General features: G+C 41.8%; 1 protein-coding gene across 3 annotated transcripts in view; it reads left to right on the forward strand.

Annotated features, from left to right (window-relative positions):
* The window catches only part of ITPR3 (inositol 1,4,5-trisphosphate receptor type 3), a 406280-nt gene that overhangs the window by 106735 nt on the left and 284426 nt on the right, over window positions 1–15119 (forward strand). For all 3 annotated transcript variants that reach the window (XM_077481406.1, XM_077481407.1, XM_077481408.1), the window contains exon 13: window positions 1631–1791. In XM_077481406.1, the coding sequence (XP_077337532.1) occupies window positions 1631–1791 (161 nt within the window). The remainder of the gene's footprint in view (window positions 1–1630; window positions 1792–15119) is intronic.

Below are 15119 nucleotides of genomic sequence, written 5' to 3' on the forward strand. Positions count from 1 at the left end.
CAGGCACAATTTTATACAAACATGTACACAGTCTAGTATGGCTTAGTAGAACAGAGGGGCTGGCAGTAATCTTTATTTGAGTTTAAAACCACTTTAAAGCAGATCTTCAGTAATTTTTTCAACTTTCCATGTATTAAATCTTCTGCCCTTGTAGTTTTAACTTTGGATAGTAAAAAAAAAATTTCTGCCAGTAAATACCTTATACAGCCCACTTCCTGTTTCTTGTCTGGTAAAAATCCTAGGCATATGACATCATGCAGAGCTTCCTCTCTCACTCTTGTAAGAGTTTGCCAGGAAGGGATGAGTCGCAAGAGGGCCAATGAGAGCTGCAGTGCTGGAGGTGTGCCTCTCTGTGTCTGTGTAAATCCAGGAAGTGAACAGGCAGCAGCTTCAGCTGCCCACAGTTAAAATGGTTGCAGCCAGACTCAGTGGAGGGAGATTTCTGCAGCATATTTGACAAGTACAGAATCACAGTATATATAAAATAATATGCAAAGTGATTGGAGGGAAGCTTCAGAATGGTAAAGATGTTTTTTTTTTTTTTACAAATTATGTGAGCAGACTGCAGTTCCTCTTTAATGCCAGTAAACCAAGGCATCCTCAGACACTCGGCTATGTTCACAGGCATGGAACTTGCATGTACAAAGCCAATCTTAGTGGATCTGTACCTTCAGGTGATCATATCTACCTTATATAGATGTGTAGGATATTAACCTCTTCATCTCCGTTCTCTCTTTGTATGTGACCTCTACATTAACCCCCTCATCTCCATGCTCACACTGTATATGACCTGTATACATTTTTTTCTCCTCTCTATTGGAACCTGTATGTGCTGTGTCCAGTGCACCATTACCAAGCTCCACATTTACCCCCATGGAACCAGAATGTTTCAGAAAATGTGTGACAAATGAGATCACCTTAGGGGCTCTACTTTCCAAAAAAAGGGGCACTTTGGGTTTTATCGCACTGTCCTGGCATTTTTATTTTAACAGAAATTAAGGGAAAGGTTTTTTAAAACTTGTTGGTCCTTTAGATAGTAACAAAACACTGTATTTTTTAAATAACACAAGTAAATCTGTCTAAAAAAATGATACATTAATTTGGGTGCAGTGTTGCATGACTGAGTAACTGTCAGTCAAACTGTCACAGAGTTGAGATTGAAATATGGCCTGGACAAGAAAGGGGTGTAACATGGTTACGCTGTATTTTCCTGGCTCTGTGTTTATGTTGTTTCCAATAAAACAGCACTGGAAACCTAATTATGTTTTGTAAGGAAGGGGTATTAACAACTTGGGTACCAGTCTTTAAGGGTGCAAGTGAGGGGCTATCATCCTTATTCTTACTTCAGTACACTTTACTTCACCAACCCACCATAAAGTATGTGGTATATATTTACCCCAGTTTAGTGACTCACCAGGCTCTGATATAAGGAAAAAGATGACACCCCTGGACTTTACACTTTTAAAACCCAAGCTAATAATGGTAGCTATCATATTTTGCCCTGACAGTTAACTTTTAAAAGTTTTAAAATCATCTGAAACATGATGTTATAGAGCGTATTACCTACTTGTTAGTGTTCTTTGCACAGTCCGAATCTGTCATTACCAATATTTTTTTTTGTTTTGCTTAGCTGGGTACCTGTCCCACAAAAGAAGATAAGGAAGCATTCGCTATTGTTTCTGTACCTGTATCCGAGATTCGGGATTTGGATTTTGCTAATGATGCAAGTTCCATGCTAGCAAATTTTGTGGAACGTTTGAATGAGGGATTCATCAGCCAAAATGATCGGAGGTATGTGGTGCAATATGGGGACGTAAGACCGTCCGCCTAATAAGGCTGTCCACCTAGCAAAGTCAATATAAATAAGGAGAATCTATGTCCACTTTTAATAACCAGTCATGTGATAGGGAAATTAAAAGCAGGATTTGTTCTTGCATGTGATTAGATGATCGAAGTAGATGCTGTTTTGCCTCATTTACGAAGCTAAATTAATGTTCACTTTTAATGCAAGCATTCACTTTGCTAAGTGAATAGTCTTTATTCCCATGGTACATTATCTCCACAATATCTATGGTATACAATTATATAGATAATTATAGTCTGTCACTGTATTATTTGGATTTAATAAGCCAGAAATCCTTTAATAGTTTTATAGTTTAAATGTCAAATTAATAATCTATGTGCAAGCATAAGGGGCTCACTGGCAACTTTGGCAAGCAGAGAAGAATTCACAAGAGAATTAAATTGTACCAGTGGGGATGAGTGATAAGCAAATTGATTCATATATGTCAAACATATACATTTGGCCAGTTTGCTGAGAATCCTACAGCTCACAAATTATGAATGGCTTGAATATTGCATGCAGATCCCTAAACTGGCGAACTGCTGATTCTACTGTCTTTGTGAGGGCTACAGGGCTGGTGCTACCACTAAGCAAACTAGGCGCCCAGCCACTTGTGTTTCTACTCTCTTCTCTCTGCAGCAAGAAACTAATACACGCGTACACACGACTTTCTGGCAGACTAGGTCCGATGGAATCAGTCCATCGGACAATCGGATCGTGTGTGGGCTAATCCGAACGTTTTTCGTTTAAAAAATCTGATGGACCTAGAAATAGAACATGTTTCAGATCTGTCCGACAGACTCAATTCCTATCGGGAAAACCGTTCGTCTGTATGCTGGTCCGACGGACCAAATACAACACAAGGGAAGCTATTATGTACTGGCTATTGAACTTCCTTTTTTAGTCCCGTGTTCAAAACGAACGGACTTTCGAACGGACTTAGTGTGGGCAAGTCCGTTAGTTCGGAAGGTCTGTCGGAATCCCGCCGAAAGTCCTTCGGGAAGACCATCGGACCTAGTCTGCTGGAAAGTCCGGTCGTGTGTACGCGGCATAAATCTCAGTATCAGCAGGCAGCTCTGTTCGCACATGGTGTCTTGCCACCGCTGTGCCTCTGTGTCCTGACTCCAGAATAAATGTAAGCAAGCAAACATTCATTGATGGGCGCTGGTAGGCTGCATTGATGGTCGCTGGTAGGCTGCATTGATGGTCGCTGGTAGGCTGCATTGATGGTCGCTGGTAGGCTGCATTGATAGTCGCTGGTAGGCTGCCATTAATGGGCGTGGGTGAGACTGCATTTGATGGGTGCTGGAAATGCTGCATTTATGGGCACTGGTGAGGCTGCATTTGATGGGCGCTTTATTGAAAAAGGTGGGGTATATATGGGTAGGGCAAAGGGGTGGAGTCAGGAGTGGAGCCAAATGGGGCGGCGGCAAAATTAGGTTTCGCCTAGGGTGTAAAAAAATCCTTGCACCAGCCCTGGATGGCTACCTACTTATTTAATATAAAATTATATTATTTTAATTGTGATGTACAGGACACAGGCAGAATATTCACACACCACAGATTATAGGCATGTACCATTGATTAGACACTGGCAAAGCTTTAGTGAAAACACGGGGCGCCTTGCCTGTAACCCTACACAACTCCATAAGTGCTTCACGGTGATGGACCTTTTTTCCTTCATGAAGAAATTTACCCTTAGCTTGATTAGTTTATTATTTTTATTTATTATTTTATCTTCTGATTCTTTAGTCAGACCTTCACTGGCTACTAAGGCCAGCATATCCAGATCAGAGCAAGTGCAGCAAAACCTTGGGAGCTGTACCTAGACCCCATGCTATGCAGAGGGACTGTAATGTTGCTTCGGGCACAGGATCCTGCGTGGGCGGTCGCCTTGGCACTTGGTGCTACTTGTTGCGTTAGTTGCAGGGTGCTATACAGGTCCAGGGGCATGGTCCACCACCTTGGAACCCAGTACCTGAAGACTCTTTCAGGGGTATGCCCACTGAGATTGTCAAAATCTGGTCTATTTACAATCCAGTATTGTGGAAAGAAAAAACAGGGTGATCCTGTATCTTTGATCATTACTGAAAAAATGGGGCGTTGTTTGGAATGTACTCAGTGTAATCTTTTCAAGCTTATCGCTAAAATTCAACTGCACAGATCTCAGTCTCAGGTGGAGGAGCAGGAATTACATCACACAACTGGTCAAAATTTCTTAACACCATTTAGATCCCTTATAAGGTACTCAGGTGTTTCCTCATTAATTTTTACCACGAGAATTCATTACAGAACTGTCTACTCTGTGTTACTGTATACTCCTTATGAACACGCTTAACAAAAACTGGGCACTATATTTTGTGGGTACCCCACAGGCAAATTCCCTCAGTTGTAGCTATAGTGGAGATCAGGCTGATGCAAAATCGCACATGAGCATTCACTCTGCCGAAAGCCCGCGCAACATTCAACTTCAGAGTAATGATGTGTCCCTTGCACCAGAGCAAGAACTGGGTCTGACACTTGCCTCAACATCTGATTCTAGCTCTATTTCAGGTACACAACATGTAGCCTATTTGATTAAAGCAGAATTCATTGCATCTACAGTGGTGTGAAAAAGTGTTTGCCCCCTTCCTCATTTCCTGTTCCTTTGCATGTTTGTCACACTTAAGTGTTTCGGAACATCAAACCAATTTAAACAATAGTCAAGGACAACACAAGTAAACACAAAATGCAATTTGTAAATGAAGGTGTTTATTATTAAAAGGTGAAAAAAAATCCAAACCATCATGGCCCTGTGTGAAAAAGTGATTGCCCCCCTTGTTAAAACATACTATAACTGTGGTTGTCCACACCTGAGTTCAATTTCTCTAGCCACACCCAGGCCTGATTATTGCCACACCTGTTTACAATCAAGGCATCACTTAAATAGGAGCTGCTTGACACAGTAAGGTCCACCAGAAGATCCTTAAAAGCTACACATCATGCCGAGACCCAAAGAAATTCAGGAACAATTGAGAAAGAAAGTAATTGAGATCTATCAGTCTGGAAAGGGTTATAAAGCCATTTCCAAAGCTTTGGGAATCCAGCGAACCACAGTGAGAGCCATTATCCACAAATGGCGAAGACATGGAACAGTGGTGAACCTTCCCAGGAGTGGCCGGCCGCCCAAAATTACCCCAAGAGCGCAGCGACGACTCATCCAAGAGGTCACAAAAGACCCCACAACAACGTCCAAGGAACTGCAGGCCTCACTTGCCTCAGTTAAGGTCAGCGTTCATGCCTCCACCATCAGGAAAAGACTGGGCAAAAATGGCCTGCATGGCAGAGTTCCAAGAAGAAAACCACTGCTGAGCAAAAAGAACATCAAAGCTCGTCTCAATTTCTCCACAACACATCTTGATGATCCCCAAGACTTTTGGGACAACATTCTGTGGACCGATGAGACAAAAGTGGAACTCTTTGGAAGGTGTGTGTCCAAGTATATCTGGCGTAGAAGGAACACTGCATTTCAGAAAAAGAACATTATACTAACAGTAAAATATGGTGGTGGTAGTGTGATGGTCTGGGGCTGTTTTGCTGCTTCAGGACCTGGAAGACTTGCCGTGATAAAAGGAACTATGAATTCTGCTGTCTACCAAGAGATCCTGAAGGAGAATGTCCGACCATCTGTTCGTGTACTCAAGCTGAAACGAACTTGGGTTCTGCAGCAGGACAATGATCCTAAACACACCAGCAAGTCCACCACCGAATGGCTGAAGAAAAACAAAATGAAGACTTTGGAGTGGCCTAGCCAAAGTCCTGACCTGAATCCTATTGAGATGTTGTGGTATGACCTTAAAAAGGCCGTTCATGCTTGAAAACCCTCTAATTTAACTGAATTAGGACAATTCTGCAAAGATGAGTGGGCCAAAATTCCTCCAGGACGCTGTAAAAGCCTCATTGCACGTTATCGCAAACGCTTGGTTGCAGTTGTTGCTGCTAAGGGTGGCCCAACCAGTTATTAGGTTTAGGGGGCAATCACTTTTTCACACAGGGCCATGATGGTTTGGATTTTTTTCACCTTTAATAATAAACACCTTCATTTACAAATTACATTTTGTGTTTACTTGTGTTGTCCTTGGCTATTGTTTAAATTGGTTTGATGTTCCGAAACACTTAAGTGTGACAAACATGCAAAGGAACAGGAAATGAGGAAGGGGGCAAACACTTTTTCACACCACTGTATATATCAATTTATTGAACAGATTGCAGTCCTAATACAGCCATCTCTGCCCAGCCCCCAAAAATGCCACACCACTTCTCTTTCTCCAGTTGCTAGAGGATGCAGACACAAAAGGGAAAACAAGGTATTGAGGAATTATTAAGCTGCAGATTTTTCTCTCCCAGATTGTCACTATATTGTGGAGGGAGCTTCATGCAACATGTTTAATTGTAAACAAAAATAAACAATGCGTTACCCATCCAAAATCTTATATACCTGCTATGTATATATGTATATATATAAATTTTCCACTCTTTGTTATATTGCAGCCATTGCTAAAATCATTTAAGTTCATTTTTTTCCTCATTAATGTGCATACAGCACCCCATATTGACAGAAAAACACAGAATTGTTGACATTTTTGTAGATTTATTAAAAAAGAAAAAACGGAAATATAACATGGTCCTAAGTATTCAGACCCTTTGCTCAGTGTTTAGTAGAAGTCTTTAGTCTTGCACCACTTGAAGTCCCCTTTTCTTTTATATTGTTTCTATATATTTGGGTCCTTTTGAGTACGTTCATTCCCATAGTATCCTTTCAATTGATCTACCATTTGGCTGATTTATGTTCACCAATTGGATGATTTGAAGTTCAGGAATCCTTCGTTTCATCTTGTCTGGCCATCTTGTCTGGCCTCTCCAGTTCCTCTCCATGTAAGCAGTTGGAGTCAGTGCTCAGAGCCTATTAGACCCACTACCGTACGGTATGTGTGTCCATCACATCTGGTAAGAGTATTTAAACCTTCCATTTGATATCTCTGGTTGAAATTCTACTCATGGATCCGAACAATTTAATTGGAAATCCCATTTGAAATGATCAGCTTTTCACTGTTTTTCAAATTGGATTGCCCATCTTTTTGTTATTGTTGGGACTTTGGTGTCCTTCTTCAGACATGCACATTATTGTTTCACAGTGAACCTGTTCTTGTTAATTTTTTCACCATTTCATTGATTTATGATATGTTGTATGTCCGTTATTTAGTATATTTGTTTAATAGGTGCATCACCAGTACCTTCCTATAATTGTTTGTCACCTCTGTCGGCACACAGAGGTATCACATTTAGTGCTACACTATTTATTCACATTTTTATCTGGACTTTGAGCAGCTGTTATTCCATGTATTTTTTGTTTGGTTTAGTGCAATGTTTTCTCCCTATCACTCTGTCCATTGTGGTGTACATGAGGAGTGATTTGTCTATGCTTTTACATTCATATTTGTGGTGAGCAGTTGGTGGAGGTGTGCACTGGATATTGGTCCTTTTGAGGATGAACACACACAGCGGTGATTGTTTTGGAAGCATTGACACAGATGAACTGTTTTTTTCTAACTTTTTGACATTTTCATTTTTTTATTTAAAATATTTTTTTTTGATCTTGAAATAATTTAATATCAATTTTGTATGCACATTATTTAATGAGACACAGCGCTGCAGTATTTAGAAAACTATATACACACACACACACACACACACACACACACACACACACACACACACACACACAGTATCTCACAAAAGTGAGTACACCCCTCACATTTTTGTAAATATTTTATTATATCTTTTCATGTGACAACACTGAAGAAATTACACTTTGCTACAATGTAAATTAATGAGTGTACAGCTTGTATAACAGTGCAAATTTGCTATCCCCTGAAAATATCTCACCACACAGCCATTAATGTCTAAACTGCTGGCAACAAAATTGAGTACACCCCTAAGTGAAAATGTCCAAATTAGGCCCAAACTGTCAGTATTTTGTGTGACCACCATTATTTTCCAGCACTGCCTTAACCCTCTTGGGCATGGAGTTCCCCAGAGCTTCACAGGTTGTCACTGGAGTCCTCTTCTACTCCTCCATGACGACATCACAAAGCTTCATTAGCAAGGCAGTGTTCGTCTTGGAGGTGTGTTTGGGGTCGTTATCATGTTGGCATACTGTCCTATGATCCATTCTTTGAAGGGAGGATATCATGCTGTGCTTCAGTATGTCACAATACATGTTGGCAATCATGGTTCCCTCAATGAACTGTAGCTCTCCAGTGCCAGCAGCACTCATGCAGCCCCAGACCATGACACTCCCACTACCATGCTTGAATGTAGGCAAGACCCACTTGTCTTTGTACTCCTCTCCTGGTTGCCGCCACACACGCTTGACACCATCTTAACCAAATACATTTATCTTTCAGTAACCCATGTCCTTAGTCTGCTTGTCTTCAGTAAATGGTTTGTGGGCTTTCTTGTGCATCATCTTTAGAAGAGGCTTCCTTTTGGGGCGACAGCCATGCAAACCAATTTGATGCAGTGTGCGACGTATGGTCTGAGCACTGACAGGCTGACCCCACAACCCCTTCAACCTCTGCAGCAATGCTGGCAGCACTCAGATGTCTATTTCACAAAAACAACCTTCTGGATATGACGCTAATCAAATTCTTTGTTTGACCATGGTGAGGCCTGTTCTGAGTGGAACCTGTCCTGTTAAAATCTGAGCATCTCAGTCCCAGGGTCTTGGCAATCTTCTTATAGCCTAGGCCATCTTTATGTAGAGCAACACTTTTTTTCAGATACTCAGCTAGTTCTTTGCCATGAGGTGGCATATTGAACTTACAGTGACTAGTATAAGAGAGTGAAAGCGATAACACCAAATTAACACACCTGCTCCCCATTCACACCTGAGACCTTGTAACACTATAGAGTCACATGACACAGTAGAGGGAAATGGCTAATTGGGCCCAACTTGAAAATTTCCCATTAGGGTTGTACTCACTTTTGTTGCCAGAAGTTTAGACAGAATTTGCTGTCCCCTCAAAATAACTCAACACACATCCATTATACACTGTTATACAATCGGTATACTTACTACTTTACAATGTAGCAAAGTGTCATTTCTTCATTGTTGTTACATGAAAAGATATAATAAAATATTTACAAAAATGTGAGGGGTGTACTCATTTTTGTGAGATACTGTATGTACATCATATAAAAACAGCAGGACAATCATGTGACATAAAGTTCATACAAATTGTCAACCAGCACTCAAAGTCCACAGTATTATCTTCCAACTGTTCATTACATAAATATTTCCAAGTCTCACAAGTAATGCAGTGTCCAATCGGCCTGCTGCAATCTGGATGGAACCTCTCTGTTGCTTTGTTGTTTGGGACATACGAATAAGCTGAGGAGAGATGAACTGAGAGGGACCACTTGGAGGACCTAGAAGGGTAGAAGGTTGGAAGGCTGATTGAATGGAAAGCTATTCTGATGCCTACACAGAATAACTGTTGCATGCACAGGATCGTATTGTATTAGATTGGACCATATTTTTAGATGATTTACATATATATGATGTGTGTGTACATATACTGTATATATCATTTTGTTGGGGTAATGCAGAACGTTTGTTTATTTTTGACATTATATTTTAACTGCTAAATTTTTATATGGTGTATGTATCCGTTGTGATGCTAGCAGCTCCCAATAAAAAGTAACGGGTTAGAATAGCCAAGGCACAGGATTTGTGTCACAGTAAGAACATACTTGTTATTGTAAAGCTGATTGCTTCTGTCTTCAAAGTCCTTGTCATTGCGCAAGCTAACTCTCTTCTGCTTCAACATGCCCTTTTGGTACAAAGAGCACTACAAAACCCGTAAAACATTCCCTGCTCATGAAAAGATAGAGCATGCAGTCAATGACGAATGGGTCACTCCTAAAAGACCTTTGACCCCTTCCTAAATTTTTACTGAATTCTATACAGAGGAAAAAAGAGTTCACAAAGAGACCATTTGTGTAGTTCATCCTGCTGTCTCTGTCCGTATCACAGTTCGTATTGAAGACATTTCTTCTTCCAAGGATTCTGCAGATAGCTTTTAGAAGATTAGGTTTCCTCTTGAAGCCCTAATAGCGTACCTCCACTTCTGTTGAGAAAAAAAGCATTCCCCTCTGGGTGATCTATGTACATTACAAGGATTTTAAAGTGGAGTTCCACCCAAAAGTGGAACTTCTGCTCATCTGATTTCCCCCCCCCCCCCCCTCCGCTGTCACAATTGGTACCTTTCAGGGGGAGGGGGACAGGATACCTGTCTTTGACAGGTATCCTTTCCCACTTCTTGGAGCCTCAGCCGCGGCTATTGACGTCCTTTTCCCTTCTCCTTCCCCTGTTGCCGGACCAGTAGGAGAGAGGAACGGGCCGGGTGCATGTGCAGTAGGGTTCCCGGCGTGAAGCCGAAAGGCTACACTGCTGGGTACCCTTACCCGCAATGGTGGCAGCAGCACTCGACAGCTGATGGAAACAACAGCTGTGGTGCCAATGTCGCTGGATTCCTGGACAGGTGTCTTATTATTAAAAACCAGCAGCTGCAGTATGCGTAGCTGCTGGTTTTTCTTTTTTTTGGGGCGGACCTCCGCTTTAACAAACTTTGTTGCAAATTTCTACCTTTTGTTATTCTGAAGAAATCCCTGTGTATTTGTCTGTATCCATGTGGGAAAGTGAGTCTAATGGGAGTGGTTTCATAATTACCAATCAGCTATGCACCTGCAGGGCTGTAAGTAGGAAAGCTGCTGGGCCTGCATCCAATTAGATGTGATTTTCTATTGGAAGTATCTCCCCAAAAATGTAACTTTTGTTGCAGGGGATGTCTGAAATCTGACTTATATTTAGGCATATTGCCAATATTTAGGCATATTGCCAAATTTATTTGGGCAGACATCTTGGAAAATTGGTGAGCCAATCACACAAGCTGAAAATGACGTTTCTGGGGGGAGTTCAGTACACATTCTATGTACAGAACTCCTCCAGGTAGCCATATTGCATTACATTTTCAGAAAATTACAGAGGCTGCAGATTGAAAAGGAAAGATCATTTTTAAAAACCTTTGATTACAGCATGACTTGTGTCATAATTTTATACGCTATATTATTTTTTCTTTATATACTCTTTTTTTTTTTCCAACGAAAGTGGAGTTACCCTTTAAAGTAGTACTAAGCCATCTGCTTTTTGTATATACTGGGTAATGCCAAGCAGTGCAACATTACCCAGTATAAGTTTTCTTAATATATATCTAAAAATATAAGTTACCTTTTTGCTCACTGCCACCAGTCCCAGCTCCTCTGCGCATCTTTCTCTGAACATCTGGTAGAGGAGCTCACTCCCTGTGCCCTGCACTGGCACATTACAGCACAGACAATGCAGATTCCGGCCATTTTCAATCAGCAGCTGCAGGGAGAAAAAGGAGTGGCTTTGCTGCCATGGCTGCCAGCTTCTGTGAACATAAAGAGATTGATTCACAGGGTTGACCTGTAAGGTGATGGGGGGCTTTCCTACAGGCCACTGAAAAGTAGGCACAGCATAAAGAAAAAACAAATCTGAAAGCAAGGTAAGAGCTAACGTGTACAGCACTATGTGCTGTTTTTAAGTTAGGGTTTCATATAGCTTTAAATCTATCTTAACTTAAATCTATCTATCTATCTATCGATCTATCTTCAATCAACCTAAAAACTATCATATAGAACAGTATATAATATAGTTTACTCCCTATATTTCTCTATTCATTTGTTGTCACCTTGTTTCTAAAATGAAGTTTTTTTCTTGATGATAGTTTTTAAATAATGTAATATATGGGAGTGATAATTTAAGCTGAATGGCAGTTATAAAAGATACAAAGTTACTTAACCGCAGGAACAACCAATGAACTACTAGAGTGCTTACCAACGCCCTCGCAGTTAATTCAGAACTACAAGCCATCAACCGCGGTGTCCGACGGCACTTGTAGCTCATTCATTCACAGAACACTGTTTTTAAATTGTGACAGCAGATGTGGGCATTTGCTGGAACATGTTACCTGTTCCACCCTTTAAGACCCCTTTCACACTGCCAGCGTTTTTCAGGCGATACAGCGCTAAAAATAGCGCCTGTATAGTGCCTGAAAAAAGCAGCTCCATTCACTCCAGTGGGAAAGCTTTCCCACTGGAGCAGTGCACTGGCAGTGCGTCAGAAAAAGTCCTGCCCACAGCTTCTTTGGAGCGGTGAAGGAGCGGTGAACTCCCCACTGCTCCCCATTGAAAATCAATGGGGCAACGCTGAGATACCGCCAGCAAAACACAGCTCTGGCGGTGTTTTGCAGGCAGATTTAACCCCTTTTCGGCCGCTAGCAGGGGGTTAAATCCGCCCTGCTAGCAGCCAAATAGCGCCGGTAAAGTAAAAATAGCGCCGCTTTACCGCCGATGCCCGGGGCGGCTCGGTGTGAAAGTTCTATAACACTAGAGTGCTTACAATGTTTTTTTTTTTTTTTTTATCATTTATAAAAATGTTACTGTGAAGTGTTAGCTGGAAGCTGGCTTTAATGTGTTAGTCAAGGACATCTAAATTTGCATCTAACACTACCCTCTTCCCAGACTGGCAATGCTGCTAACCAAGGGTGGCTCCCTCCCCAAGGCTTCCCCTAAGACAGGAAGGGTGTTACTAACTGGATCACTAGAATAAAATAAAGGGAAAAAAGCCTAAAACAAAGTTGCAGCCACCACATTTAAGGATTGGTTAGCTACAAAATATATTACAATTTTGGTTTGGGGTTTAGATATTTAGCTTTAACTTACTCAGATCTATATAGTTACATAGTTAGTAAGGTTGAATAAAGACACCAGTCCATCTAGTTCAACCTGAGTGAGTGTGGATGTGTGTCTACAATTATACCTATTTTATTTAAGGTACCCATATAGTGCCATTAATTTACGCAGCGCTCAACACATACATCGCACACTCACATCGATCCTTACCCTCAAGGAGCCCACAATCCAAGGTCCCTGACTCACATTCATATACTTGGACCAATTTTGGACAGAAGCCAATTAACCTACCAGCATGTCTTTGGAGTGTGGGAGGAAACCGGAGTATCCGGAGGAAACCCATGCAGGCACAGGGAGAACATGTAAACTCCAGGCAGGTAGTGACATGGTTGGTATTCGAACCAGAGACCCTTTTTAACTGTTAGGTGAGAGTGCTACTCACTACACCACTTACTCAGATCTATATGGTTCTATGAACGCCAAAAAAAAGGTATTTTGTCACTTCTCTTGATGACTACTCAGGATATAATGTGCTTTACCCATTACACAGCAAAGAAATGAAGATGAACTTAAAATGGTTGTAAAGTCAGTGATTACAATTACTGTCAGCCCCTCTGTTATAACCAGCTATGTTGCACAGTGTATGTGTGTGTGTTTTTTTTTTTTTAATGCAGCTAAATACCTTATTTCAGAGTGCCTCTGTGCGGTTATGTGACTTCCAACCTTTCCTTACTGAGGAATACCAACTCTCCTCCCTGATCTGAGGAATACAGCAGGAGGAGTTTAGATTCCCCTCTGACGTCAGCCGGAAAGGTCATGTGACTGCACAGCGGCACTGTGAAATAAGGTATTTAGCTACATACTTAAAAAAAAAAAACACACACTGTGTAGTATAGCTTGTTATAACAGAGGGGCTGGCAGTAATTGTAATCATTCGTTTTACTGCCACATGAAATAGCGACAGGAGGGGAGGGGGTGGGTTTGTAGATCGATTCACACACACTATGAACTGACAGGCAGGAAAGGGTTACAACCTCTTTAGACAACATCTTGTCCCAGTAAAAAATAAAATTGTAATTTAGGCATATTGCCAAATTTATTTGGAAGCAGCAATAGTATGCTTTGAAATATGGCTATTGTAACAACGTACTTGAGAGATTCAGTTATGGTAGTCTGCTATCTCCAAAATCAGTTACCTGAAAGAGAAAACTTTATATGAGCTATGAAAGGGAAAGAAACCTGGCTTGAAACTCATCAAAATCTTTAAAAGCAAAGCATAGGTACACGTTCCCAGGCACAAATTAGGTAACAATCAGCATAAGTGTTATTATTAAAGAAACGCCTATGAGTCAAAAGCCTCATGACAGAAGTGACACAGTCAGCATAGTCTGAACAAGAATTTGAGCCTGTGACGGTGTGACAGAAAGTATTGCAACAAGGTTATAAGTAATTTTCTAGCAAAAAAAACATTTTAACTTGTAAACAACACATCTCAAAAAGAGGCTCGGCCCTTAACCACTTAACAACCGCCCATTGCCGATTAACGGTTGTTTAACTCTGAGAGGCCGTTAATTAACGGCCTCCCAGAATTCTGCTCTCGCGCGCCCCCTGGGGCGCGCACACAAGATCATCCGTGACCGTCGGGTCCAGTGGACCCGGCGCATCACGGATCACGGTAAACAGCCGCTCGTCGCGGCCGTTTACCACGTGATCGCTCCGTCAAATGACGGAGTGATCACTTGTAAACAAACCGGCGTCATGTTATGACGCCGGTTCCTCCCTCCCCCTCTCTGTACCGAGCGGAGGGGAAAGAGATCGGTGTCAGCAGCGATGTGGGCTGCATCTGCAGTGCCCACATCGCTGCTCACCGAATTTAACCCATCAGTTCCCTGCAAATACACTGCAATACCCTGCAAATACTCTGCAATACCAGCCATTACTCTGCAGTACCCCCCATTACTCTGCAGTACCCCCCATTACTCTGCAGTACCCCCCATTACTCTGCAATACCCTGCCATTACTCTGCAGTACTCCCCATTACTCTGCAATACCCTGCCATTACTCTGCAGTACCTGCCATTACTCTGCAGTACCCCCCATTACTCTGCAATACCCTGCCATTACTCTGCAATACCTGCCATTACTCTGCAGTACCCCCCAATACTCTGCAGTACCCCCAATACTTTGCAGTACCCTGCCATTACTCTGCAGTACCCCCCAATACTCTGCAATACCCCCCAATACTCTGCAATACCCCCCAATACTCGGCAATACCCCGCAATACCCCCCAATACTCTGCAATACTCCGCCAATACCTGCCAATACCCCACCAATACTCTGCAATACCTTGCCATAAATTGCCATACCCAGCCATACTTGGAGATACCCTGCAATACCCAGCCATACTCAGAGATACCCAGCCATACTCGGTGATACCCTGCAATACCCAGCCATAGACG

The sequence above is a fragment of the Lithobates pipiens genome, unplaced genomic scaffold (genome assembly GCF_037356315.1).
Source record: "Lithobates pipiens isolate NorthernLeopardFrog02 unplaced genomic scaffold, aLitPip1_a1.2 Scaffold_16, whole genome shotgun sequence".
Taxonomy (NCBI): domain Eukaryota; kingdom Metazoa; phylum Chordata; class Amphibia; order Anura; family Ranidae; genus Lithobates; species Lithobates pipiens.